The 12,731-nt window shown below is 36.4% G+C and overlaps 1 protein-coding gene across 1 annotated transcript; it reads right to left on the bottom strand.

Moving 5' to 3' along the window:
* Positions 1–7,846: 7,846 nt before the first annotated feature.
* LOC142161669 (uncharacterized) lies at positions 7,847–8,743 on the bottom strand. Its single transcript, XM_075240110.1, has one exon. It carries the CDS (start codon positions 8,741–8,743, stop codon positions 7,847–7,849), a length of 897 nt encoding a protein of 298 aa, XP_075096211.1.
* Positions 8,744–12,731: the final 3,988 nt, after the last annotated feature.

The raw sequence follows: 12,731 nt of genomic DNA on the forward strand, positions 1-12,731 counted from the left end.
CTCTTCAGTTGGACAAGGACTTGACCTATGAGGAGGAGCCGGTAGCTATTCTAGACCGGCAGATTCGTCAGTTGCGATAGAAGAGTTATCTTTCGACTCATGTGCAGTGGAGAAGTCCGCCTATTGAGGCAGCAACCTACGAGTCCGAATCCGATATGCGGAGCCGATATCCCCATCTTTTCCCCGACTCAAGAACTTTTCTATCTCCGTTCGAGGACGAAGGGTTGTTTTAGATATGGAGAATGTGATGACCCAAAAGGTCATCTCGTATTTTAGAACCCAATCTGGGGTTCCTCAGTTCGGGAGTATATCCAGAAAGCCTTTATGTGAAAATTTGAGAAAAATGCTAATTGTTTCTTTAAAAATTGAATTTAAGTTGACTTCAGTCAATATTTTGGGTAAACGGACCCGGATCTGTGATATGACGATCCTGGAGGGTCCATAGAAAAATATGGAACTTAGGCGTATGCCCGGAATGCAATTCCGAGGTCCCTAGCCCGAGAAATGAATTTTTGAAAGAAATTGTTTAACTGAAAATATAAGAGTTTTTGGAAATTTAACGATGTTTTGAATTTGATGGTATCGGGCCTATATTTTAATTCCGGAGCCTGCTACAGGTTTAATATGGTATTTAAGTTGTGCCTATATTTTAATATTAGTGTCCTAATATTTTGTTCCTCGCATTCGCGATGCAGCTAGGCTGGGAGGGATTTCTTCTATGCGAACGCGGAACACTGGGGGGTTTTCTCTTCACGAACACGACTGGCCACACGCAAACGCATAGTGTAATGGAGGTGGGCTGGGAATCGGTCCTTTCTTCTACGCGAACGCGTACAGTGATCCGCAAACGCGAAGGCCAGGGGGCATACCCTTCGTGAACGCATGGAAGATCTCGCGATCGCGTAAGCCTAAGAAAGGTTTCTTTTCTCGAACGCGAAAGTGCTCATGCGAACGCGATGCACACTGTCGCCCAGCACTTAAAACTGAACTAGAACGGGAATAAGGCCATAATTTCATATTTTCAAAAACTAGAAGGTATCGAGGCGATTATCAAGAGACAAGTTCTTCCCCAAAGTGTTGGTATATGATTCTAAACCACTTTCTTTCAATTACCCATTGCATTTCATCAAAAGTTTTATCCAAAAATCTAGGGTTTTCATGGTAGAAATTGGGGATTTGGGTAGAGTTAAGGCTTTTTGTATAATTGGAATTTAGACCTCAATTTGGGGTCGGATTTCGAAACTAATTGCATATTCGGGCTCGTGGTTGAATGGGTATTCAGGTTTTGATCTGAACCTCGAGTTTTGACCAAGTGGGTCTAGAGTCGATTTTTGGCTTTTTGGGGAAAATGATACAAAACCTATAATTAAGCATTAGAGTTGAATTCTTTAGAATTTATTGATGTTGTTAAGTTAATTATGACTAGATATAAGTGACTTGGAGGCTAAATCTAGAGGGAAAGCGGTATTTGAGGCTTGAGTTTGGCCATGGAATCCGAGGTAAGTGATTGGTCTAACCTTAGCTTGCGGGAATAGGTGTTGTGTGTTAGTTGCTATGTGTTAGTGTCGAGTACGACGTATAGGTGAGGTGACGAGTATCTATATGTTGGTGTCAAGCATGCCCGTGAGTCTTACATTAAGGGTGTGTTTGGTATAACGGAAAATATTTTGTTAGAAAATAAGTAGTAATTTTATTCATTTTCCGGTGTTTGGTACGCAAATTAAGGAAAATTACTTCTCCAAAGTATTCATAAATAATTTACGTGAACAACTTTCAAACTAACAATCTTCGGAACCCATAAATTTCATAAACCTTCGAACCGCTAAACTTTCCAAACCGCAGAATTTCGAACCCATAAACTTTATAATTTCTAAATTCGTAAATTTCCAAACACATAAACCTCCGAACTCATAATTTTGGAACTTGTAAATTTTGAACCTTTAAACCGATAAATAAAAAAATTAAAACTAAAAATATATTTAATTTTTTTTTTGTGGTGGGGGGAGGGAGGGGGCAGTAAAACAAAAAAAATAGAAATATAAATTACAAAAAAAGTAATTTTTTTTGTGCGGAGGGGGGGAGGGGGAGGTGGGGGTGGTTGGGGTGGGTGGTCGGTGATACAGAAAAACGGAAAAATAGAAATTTAAAATTGCAAAAAAATTAAGGTAAAAAAAATAATTTTTTTTGCGGTGGGTGGAGGGGGGTAGTAGGGTGGATTGAAAAAAAAAACTTTTTTGAAGAGAGGGGGTGGATGGGTTGGTGAGAGTGGGGAAGGTTGAGAAGGAGTTTTGGAAAATATTTTTCCTTCTCTTGATAAGGAAAACATTTTCGTCCAATTGGAGAAAAATGAGTTCATAAGGAAAATATTTTTCAAAATATTTAAGTCAACCAAACATGAGAAAATTGGAAAATCTTTTCCTTCATACCAAACACACCCTAAGATTGTTGTGATTTTATTATGTATTGTTCATGCTTAAATTGATGATTAGCACTGTGGAACAAGACTTATGATAAATTCTTGGTAATTGACCATTGTCGAGTATTGGCTCAAGTTGAGGTTTATTTTGTGAAGTAACTGTTGAAACTAGATTAGTTATAGCTGATTCCCTTGCCGAGATGATATTGTTTCTATTGTTGACTCCCTTGCCGGGACAGTATTGTTTCTATTATTGATTCCCTTGCCGGGATGTTATTATTTCATTAGTTTGGGTGAGGAAGAGTGTAAACCACGAAGGGTGATGCCGTGCATGATATTGAGAGTGAGAGTTAATGCACGAAGGGTGATGTCGTGCCATGATTATGAGAGAGTAAAAGCACGAAGGGTGATGTCGTGCCGTTTCTGTTGATTTCTATGGTAAGGACGAGAGTAAAATCACGAAGGGTGATGTCGTGCACTTATTACTGTGTTATTATTTCAGTTGCTTCAAGTTTGATATTTACTTTGTTGCCATTATTATTATCATGACCCGCTATCCCCCCTCAGCATGTTTCCCCTTTTCCCGTCTTATTCTGTTTAATTCTTGTTACTATTGTTTCTCGTATATGATTTAATTGCACAGGTTTATATGGTTCTTGCGTCCTAGCCTCGTCACTACTTCGCCGAGGTTGGGCTCGACACTTACCGGTACATAGGGTAGGTTGTACTGATACTATACTTTGTACTTTTTTGTACAGATCCCGGTACTGGACCCTACGGACCGTAGTTCGAAGTTGATGCCTTCAGTCCAGTGGAGACCCGAGGTAGTCTTGCAGGCGTCTGCAGGCCTTAGCATCCCCTTTTATCATATTTCCTTTATGTTTTATCTATTTCTGAGATAGATTTGTATTTTCTTGTTCAGACCACTGTTTGTAGTATTCGTAGAAAGCCCCTGAAATTGTGACACTAGTTCTAAGTGGAGTTTTAGTATGGATTTTATATTAGTATTCAGTTAAACTATTAAATTCTGTACTTCCGCATTTTGTTTTCCGCTGATTCTTTTATATCATCTGGTAAATTGTTAAAGATAAAGGGAAAAGGTAAAACAATAAGAAATGTTGGCCTGCCTAGCGGGTTCAATGTTAGGAGCCATCAGGGTCTCGACGGTGGAAAATTCGGGCCGTGACAGTTTTCATACTACCCCCTTCTTGATAAGACCTAGACCCTTGACTACTTGTACTCCAAGAACTATTCAGGAAGTAATGCCCTTGAACTCCTCACCAATGCCTGAGTCTGGCCATGTTGTTACTTCAATGATTGTTCTATTAATCGAGCTTGGCTATAAGCCTTTATCAAGGTTCGAGGACCCAACATCCTCACTTGAACTTCAATTTCTGGTTTCAGATTAGTCAAGAATATGTTGATAGAGTGTTCCTTTGTTAACCCTACTTGGTTCAACAACTCATCGAACTTATCCAAAAACTCCTGAACACCCCCATTTTGTTTGAAAGCTACCAACTCTTCCATAGGATGTGCATGTTCAATGTCCCCAAATCGAAGGTACACGACCCTCACATAGTCATCCCAATTGGGAAATCTTCCCATTCTTGGCTTCATATACATCGTATGCTATTGTAAGGCCTTACCTTCCATATTAATAGAAGTTGTTTGGACCTTATTTTCTTCTGCAATTCCTTCATAATCAAAGAATTACTCGACCTTGTATAACCACCCATTAATAACCTCCCCATTAAATCTAGGAAAGTCAAATTGCTAATATCTATCATTGTGATTAGGATTATTACCTTATGACTGATTTCCATGCTTTTCTGCCGCCTCTTAGGTTGTTTGTTTAGCCGGAGCTCCATTGTTGGCTGACATCACCATTAACATTTGTCTGATTTCCCCCAACGCGCCCCCTTGCATGCGTACTTGTTCGCGCAGTTCGTCCATTTCACGCCTCATTTCTGTTGTTCGCATCTAGCATATTTCTGATTGGAATTCGCCTCGCTCTGATACCAATGAAACGAGCTCACTGAAGAACTCTAACAGTGCAGTCCTAAGGAATCGAAGATGAAGAACAATTCCTGAACAGATGTGTACTCAAGTGTGAGAATTAGAATTGAAAGAATAGAAGGATTGGAATTATTGATCGAAAGTAATATTACAAAATATGCATACTCCACTGATTTTGTTACACAGTATTTAACTACCTTTAACTGTAACTAACTGTCTAACAACCTTTCAGCTGCCTAATAACTTTGATAGAAAAGACTAAAGTGCCCCTAGTTTAACTATATAAATGTCTAAGATGCCACTATTATATCTTTACAATAATACTAGTATACGTACCCGCGCGATGCGCGGATTGTTTCAAAGGAAAAAAATGATATAGTAGAAACAGGTCTTTATTGTTGACTAAATTTAGCGATCACATTCAAAAGAATTAAATCAAAAAATAAATATATGAACTTCTATGCTAGGGGCCACCAATATTTATGCACAGAAACATGATTAGCAGGAAGGTTGGGTAACTGTGATAAGCCAAAAGCTAAAGTAGATTTTCTGAAATTCACTTCCAGTTCATATACACATCGTCCATAATTGCAGATCAATATCACACATTTCAGTTGACTTCACGAAAAGTGTTCGCTCTCTTTTACATATCGTTAATGTCAGTCATTCAAAGGTATATGTTTCTCTCAATTAACAGCAGAAACCTACATTACAAAAGAGAAAGCTGAGTATTCATGAAAGATGCATGCTCAACTTAAATGCAGCATATAAAGGACTGACACGGTCTATATTTTAGGCAAACCATTAACTACAAAAGCCTACATATATACCTGTTTTAATTGTCCATAACCGCTCCCGGCCAGCAGTATCCCAAATTTGTAGTTTGATTCATTTGCCATTAAGTTCTATGGTCCTTATCTTGAAATCAATACTGTGAAAGAATGTTTTTGAATTGGAATAAACTGGCAGAAAAAGAAAGGGAAAACATCTAAATATCTGTACTCATATGTCATTTATAGAGGCCATTAATATTCTCAATGCTGCTGGAGACCATGTTACTAAACATTTTCATTCTTTACATTTAAGTTTAAGAGGTTCTCTATTGATATTCAATGACAATCCTATCTTATTTTGAATTTTCACTTGTAATCAGTTACATCTATATATTTTTATTTAGGATTTAAACACAAGCAGTATAAGAAAAATACCAAGATATGAAAATAAAAACCATAGAATGTCAAGAAAAAATGAGAGGATAACTGCCCAATAATAGTGATAAAACTGGTGGTGAAGGAGCCATATGAGAAATGTAAAAGGAGGCAACTCTTACCCATGCCTAAAAAAATTAAAATATAAGTTGTACATAATAAAATTCAGTAAAACCAAATACGTAATAATCAAAGTGAGTTCATCATATCAACAAATATGTTGATTGATCAAGATTGAAAATAGCAGTTGATCTATTCTCAGTTTCTACTCATCAGTCAACCTTCAAATATAAAATTGCAAGAATGTTGATACAGAAAAAATTGAAAAGAAGACCATGTGCAAACAGATTTTAAATATAGAGAAAGGCACTTATGTTGTAGAATGTTGACATGCTCACAATTTGTCGAAACCTTCATCCACAACCAAGAAGTTTGAAAATTCTCTAGTGCTAATGATGGATCAAAGAAAGAAAAAAAGATATTATGATTATCTTAAATCTATCAATTTGTGATGGACTTTATCTTTTAGTTTGGGATCAAGTACTAATTGTTTTAATAGTTTTGACTTGTCGTAGGTTCCACATTCTACAACATAAGTGCCTTTCTCTATTTTGTTAAATACTTGACTTAAGGAATAAGACTTAATGAAATAAAATAACTTTCAGTTATTTACTGTTCAAATTTACTTTTAAACAACAATTTAGGTTGGCTTAGATGCAAGAACAGAGGAGATTATGAGTTCTATTCATTGCTTACTTGTTCTAATACAAGTGGATTGTAAAGCTTCTGCTCTAAAGCCGTGGAACTTCATTCTATACCAAATTCTAATGCTATGTCTTGCATCAAATGAGCTTCATCTCATTGGTATCTACTAAGTTTATGTTTTGAACAAACTTTCAAGAAAGAAAATTTGTTATGTTTTTTTACAGCTAGAGGGAAAAAGTAAAGTTGCAATTGTATGTTCAAGCACAAATATTATGACAGTGAAAAGATGAGTGAGTACCTCTTTACTAACATAACAATCAAGGGAATTTTCATATATCTTAATAAATACACTTCTTAGTTGGCATAATTTTGGCACGTCGGCGAGTCTTGGTGCTGCAAAAATAAAACATGATATAGCTTCTTTGCACTCCTCAGGCCATTCCCTATGAACAAAATTTTCCCAAAGTGAACTAACAGGTGGTATCATCTTGCATTGAGAAAGGAAAAAAAAGGTAATCGAAATCAGTTATGAAAATTTTCTGCACAACCTTTGTATAAAGCAACAATCATTGTAACTAACAGGAATATATAAAAATAAGCCATCATCAGAATAAAAAAGTTTATCAAATATTCTATTAAAAGTATATTTTATGGGAAGATCTAGAAGCAAGTTTTGATTTTTTACCTGTGTGAATATAAGCACAACTCATGTGCTCTATGCAGAGTTAATGATAAGACACGCAAAATATGATGGTTAATGCAATGAAACATAAAATCTAAATGTTAGACCTCCACACACGTTGCTTTAAGTGAAGCATTTGACAAAATGTAAGTGCATTGGCTAAATATTGAAGATTAAAAGCTACCTTGATTCCCTCATATGATGCCCATTCCTTAAAGACATCTAGCTCTACACAAACTATTGCTATTAAAGAGGAAGTAAAGCTATCACCTACAATATTTTAGCAATGAGCAAAGGAGACACCATTTAGTGAATCTGTAAGAGAAAAGTTCTTCATCTGCGTACCATAGACAAAGCATTCTGCAACAAATTTGCAGTTGGCATAAACATTCTCAATTTTCTCAGGAGCTATGTATTCACCTTATGCCAACTTGAAGATATTCTTCTTCCTATACATAATGAGCATTCAGAGATCGAACTACCACTGTTATTATATATTTGTGAATAAAATTTATCCTAACTAATATTGCATACCTAGTAGCAATCAATGAATGTGAAATGATGGTTGGTAATCCATATTCTTGCAACTCAACAATTTAACTGAAGTGATTGATTGCAAATATAGATATATAATTTAACAAATAAAAGTATTTCCCTGTGACTAAAAAACAATAAAGCTATAATAGGACACATCAAAGTAAATTAAATTTAGAAGAATGTTTACCTCATCCAATTTTATTTTGTTTGTAGTATGACCAACTATATACTGAGTATGTACACTGAACTTGTTGTTGGTGCTACTCATTTGATACTTAATCATTAAAAACTTCTATCTTCTAAATTTCGGAAAACTTCTTTATACACTACATTTGTAGCTTCATTTGTTATTTTCCCATCTTCATCATAACATAAGATCTTTAACCCTTTTCTACTCGTTACTCTTGAAAGTGCAACATATAATTGTCCATGAGTAAACACAGGCTTCTTTAAAAATAATCCCACATTACATAATGACTGACCTTCGCTTTTATTGATGGTCATGGCAAAAGATATAATGACTGGAAATTGCCTTCTTTGGAACTTAAAAGGAATTCTTGCATCAGATGGAGTAAGTGTCATTCTTGGTATAAAAACTTTATCTCCAGCCATGTTTCCTGATAATACTTTGGCTTCAATTACCCGATTTCCAAGTCTTGTGATGATCAATCTTGTACCATTGCACAATCCTGACGATTGATCTATATTTCTTAACAAAATCACAGGAACATCGACCTTCAAATTGATAGAGTGATTTGGAATACCTGAACATTTAATATTATTTAGGAATTCAGGTGTATATACATTTTCCAAAGATGTAAATGCATGATCAGACTTGAAAATTGTATCCGAACTTAAATATGACTTATCCTGACTATTGTTGAGAGAAACCATGTAATCATTCACTGATTCTACCATCTGAAGAGTTGGCGTAAGAATTGCTCTTTCTTGAAGGTTTTTTATATCCGTGAAATGTCTCAAGAAATCAAAATATGTACTTTCTACAATTCCAGATATTGGATCATCACAATTATGTATGAGAAGATCATCGGGTATTTCTACTTTCTCAATGCCATCAATGGAACATCTAATATTTCCATCACCTATTGCCAAAATCCAATCAGAAAACTCTTTTAAATCGTCCAAATCAGCACCAGATATATTTCCTTGCAATCTCATATTTGTTGTTAGCTTTAAAACCTGACAGTGGGGCCACAAATATGAAGAATTTAGAGTTGCTTTAACAATCTCTTACCTAGTACCTTTTGTAATTACATGCAAGATTTGTCTAAAGTCACCTCCAAGAATAATTGTTTTACCTCCAAATGGTCGATCTAAATTTGACAGATATTTAAATCTTAGAATATCTCTAAGAGTTCGATCAAGAGCTTCAAAACAGTATTTATGCATCATTGGTGCCTCATCCTAAATAATCAATTTTGCTTTCACAATCAACTTTGCCAAAGGAGTACCTTGTTTTATATTGCATGTTGAATCTTCAGTTGGATTTAAAGGGATTGCGAATCTTGAATGGGCAGTTTGACCTCCTGGTAACAAAAAGAGAAGCAATATCTGTCACGACCATAAACCCGAACCCGGTCGTGATGACGCCTCTCGTGAAGACAAGGCCAGCCAATTACTAACATACTCATCACAAAGTTATGCAGTCGTCACTTCCACTAATAGGGACACTACTGAACATATCAATTCGAAGACACTTTCTCACACAATCAGCACCTCAGTGCTCAAGCTATAGGCAAAGATCCGGCCTTAAGTCCTCCACACTGGCCCAACATTAACTCACAGAGATCACGTCTCACCCCTTGATTGGGGAATCACAAACCATCGATGCACATCTGATACTGAGAGCTCATGCGCGCACACAAATGCGTGGAAGGAATTCAAAGAGTTACATTTCAAGCTGAATCAAAGGACGAACGATAAGAATTCAAGAATGTGAAGTTTTCCAAAAGGTTTTGCAGCCTCTCGAGGATAAATACAGACGTTTTCATACCTATCCGCGAGACTCTACTAAACCTGCTCATGACTCGTGAGACCTATGGAACCTAGGCTCTGATACTAACTTGTCACGACCCTAAACCCGAACCCGATCGTGATGGCGCCTCTCATGAAGACAAGGCTAGCCAATTATACCTAATTCACTTTTTAAACAATTAAATATCATAAAAGCAGTCTAAAACATGATATAGCAATACTAAGTAGCAGATAATGTCAATAAGGTGCGGAAGTATAACCCAACATATCCCTAACTGGGGTGTCACAAGTCACGGGCATCTACTAGGGTATAAATACAACTGAAAGCCTGGAGTGTACAAATACAGTCTAATGAAAAGAAGAGAGAGAAAAGCAGTGTTGCGAACGCCGACAGCTACCTTGCTAAACTCTGATGACTCTGCCTCCGATTAGCCAAAACATACCTGAATCTGCACATAAGGTTCATGGAGTAATGTGAGTACTCTAATTCAGTGAGTAATAATAATAGATAAAGACTGAAGGTTAAGAAATCACGTAAAACATATCAAGATGCTGTATAGAAGCAGTTCAAAACCAGTAAGAAAGCAGTGAAGCTGTAAAAATCTCTTAAAATATCTTAGCTCAGTTTAAACTTCTTTAAAAATGACTTTTTCAACAATTACGCAAACGAAAAAGCCCACTAAGGGAACAAAATGTGCTCCAAATCTCGAATCAGCCTCCGGATGCTCCAAATCTAGCCGAAATCAGTACAAAACCATCAAAATGTGCTAAGGGAACAAAGCCCACTCGAAAATAATCAAATTACCACAAAATTTCCGAAATTGATCAAACCCGACCCCCAGGCCCACATCTCGAAATTTGACAAAATTCACAAAACTGAAATCATTATACTCTCACGAGTCTAACCATATGAAAATTATCCAATTCTGATACCATTTGATCCTTCAAATCATCATTTTATATTTTTGATAGATTTTACAACTTCTTCCCAAATTCCATCTCAAATTACGAATTAAATGATGAATTCAATGATAGATTTATGTACTCTAGCCAAATCTGAGTTAGAATCACTTACCCCGATGAATTTCTTGAAAAACCTTTGAAATATCGCCAAAATCCGAGCTCTCTAGGTCAAAATATCAAATAAAACCCACAACCTCGTATTTATAGAGTACCCCACAGATTTCCACCTCCGCGGACCGCACAAAATCGACCGCGGTTCGCACAAAAATGAGTGCGGCCGCATAGGCTTTCCTATGCAGTGATAGGTTTTAGTATTTTGGCCATAACTTTCGCTACAGATGTCCAAATTGCGATATCTTTACCTTTCTAGAAACTAGACACGATGGCTACAACTTTCATTTTTGAATCATCTCAAAATTCCTTGTAGATCAAAAGATATGAGCTTCCGAAATAGGACTAGTGAAATATTCCCCACCGCGGCCGCACTGCATTTTGTGTTGTCCGCATAGCACCTACCACGACCGCACTTCATTTTGTGCGGTCCGCACATCACATACCGCGGACGCACTTCTTTTTGTGCGGTCCGCACAGCACATACCGCGGACGTACTTCTTTTTGTGCAGATCGCGCTGGTGGGTTCCGAGGCCTGCAACCCTTCTGGACCTGCTACAGCTATGATTTTCGGCCTAAAGCATCCCGGAACATACCCGGTACTCCCGGAACTTCAAACAAATTGTACCAACACATCCCATGACATTGTTCAAACTTGTTCAAAACTTCGGAATGCTCACAACAACATCAAATCACCAATTTAACATAGGATTCAAGCCTAAGAACTCCAAGAACTCTTAAATTATGTTTTCGATCAAAAAGCCTATTAAATCTCGTGCGAATGACCTGAAATTTTGCACACACATCCCAAATAACACAACGAATCTACTACAACTCTCGGAATTCCATTCTGACCCCTATATCAAAATCTCACCTATCAACCAGAAAACGCCGAAATCTCAATTTCGCCAATTCAAGCCTAAACCTTCCACGGACTTTCAAAATGCATTCCGATCATGCTCCTAAGTCCCAAATCACCTAACGGAGCTAACCAAACCATAAAAATTCCAATCTGAGATCAAATACACACAAGTTTAATCTTGGTCAAACCTTTCAAATTTAAGCTTTCAACTGAGACTGTTCATCCAAATTCATTCTGATTAACCTGAAACACAACACCAACGATTTACATAAGTTATAATACACCACACGGGGCAAGTTATGCCCGAGAACTGGCGAGCGAAGTACAAAAGCTCAAAACGACTGGTCGGGCCGTTACAATACCACTTGAAGCAACATTTATCACTGTATCGCCTTTAGATCGTATGCCAGAAGATAATGTTTTCCAGATAAGAGTTTTGTCAGTTCCTCCATGACCATATAAAAAGAATAACCCTCCTTTATCTTCATTCACTGCAGATATGATTTTATCATAAAAAGACTTCTGCTCGAATGTTAATTTCATTAATAATTGTTAATGTTCCTGTGTCAGAGAACGCATATTAAAGCGCAATTCCTTATTAATTAGTCTGTTGGCACCATCAAATTCTTCCTCATTGTAATATGGTCTTGGCATAGTCGGAAAATCCTTAAAGATTTTTCGACAACCTTTTAAAATCATGTCCAGCTTTTTCAAGCAACGATTTTTCAATTCATTATCGGTCAGTTCAGCCTCTGCATGACATAAAAATGTTAGAGTTCAAAATAAAATATATACTCATACTTTAAACTCAACCATGTAGTTTCATGTATATATAGATTGTTTGTATGAGTATACAAATCATTGGTTTTTATATGCTATAGAATAACATATCTAAGCATGGATCTGGAGTACTATTTTTAGTTCTTTTAACTACATGCATTAAAATAAGTCAAAAGAGAAAGGTGAAATTTGTGATGTCATTTAGAACATATACGAACAAAATGTAGCGAGAAAAGATTGATATTATAAATTGATCAAATTGACTTTATCAATAGTTAAAAGTAGAAAGTTGTCTTCATCAATCGGACTACCAAATTCAAGAAAGTAGAATATTACAGAAGTTATCATGTATCAACATTTATTTCTCATTCAATCCATATAGCAGTAAAAATTTATTTTAATATGAAAATTTTATCTTTTAATACCTGGGTTACTCAATAATATTTTTTCTTAACG

Source organism: Nicotiana tabacum, chromosome 20, assembly GCF_000715075.1.
Source record: "Nicotiana tabacum cultivar K326 chromosome 20, ASM71507v2, whole genome shotgun sequence".
Taxonomy (NCBI): domain Eukaryota; kingdom Viridiplantae; phylum Streptophyta; class Magnoliopsida; order Solanales; family Solanaceae; genus Nicotiana; species Nicotiana tabacum.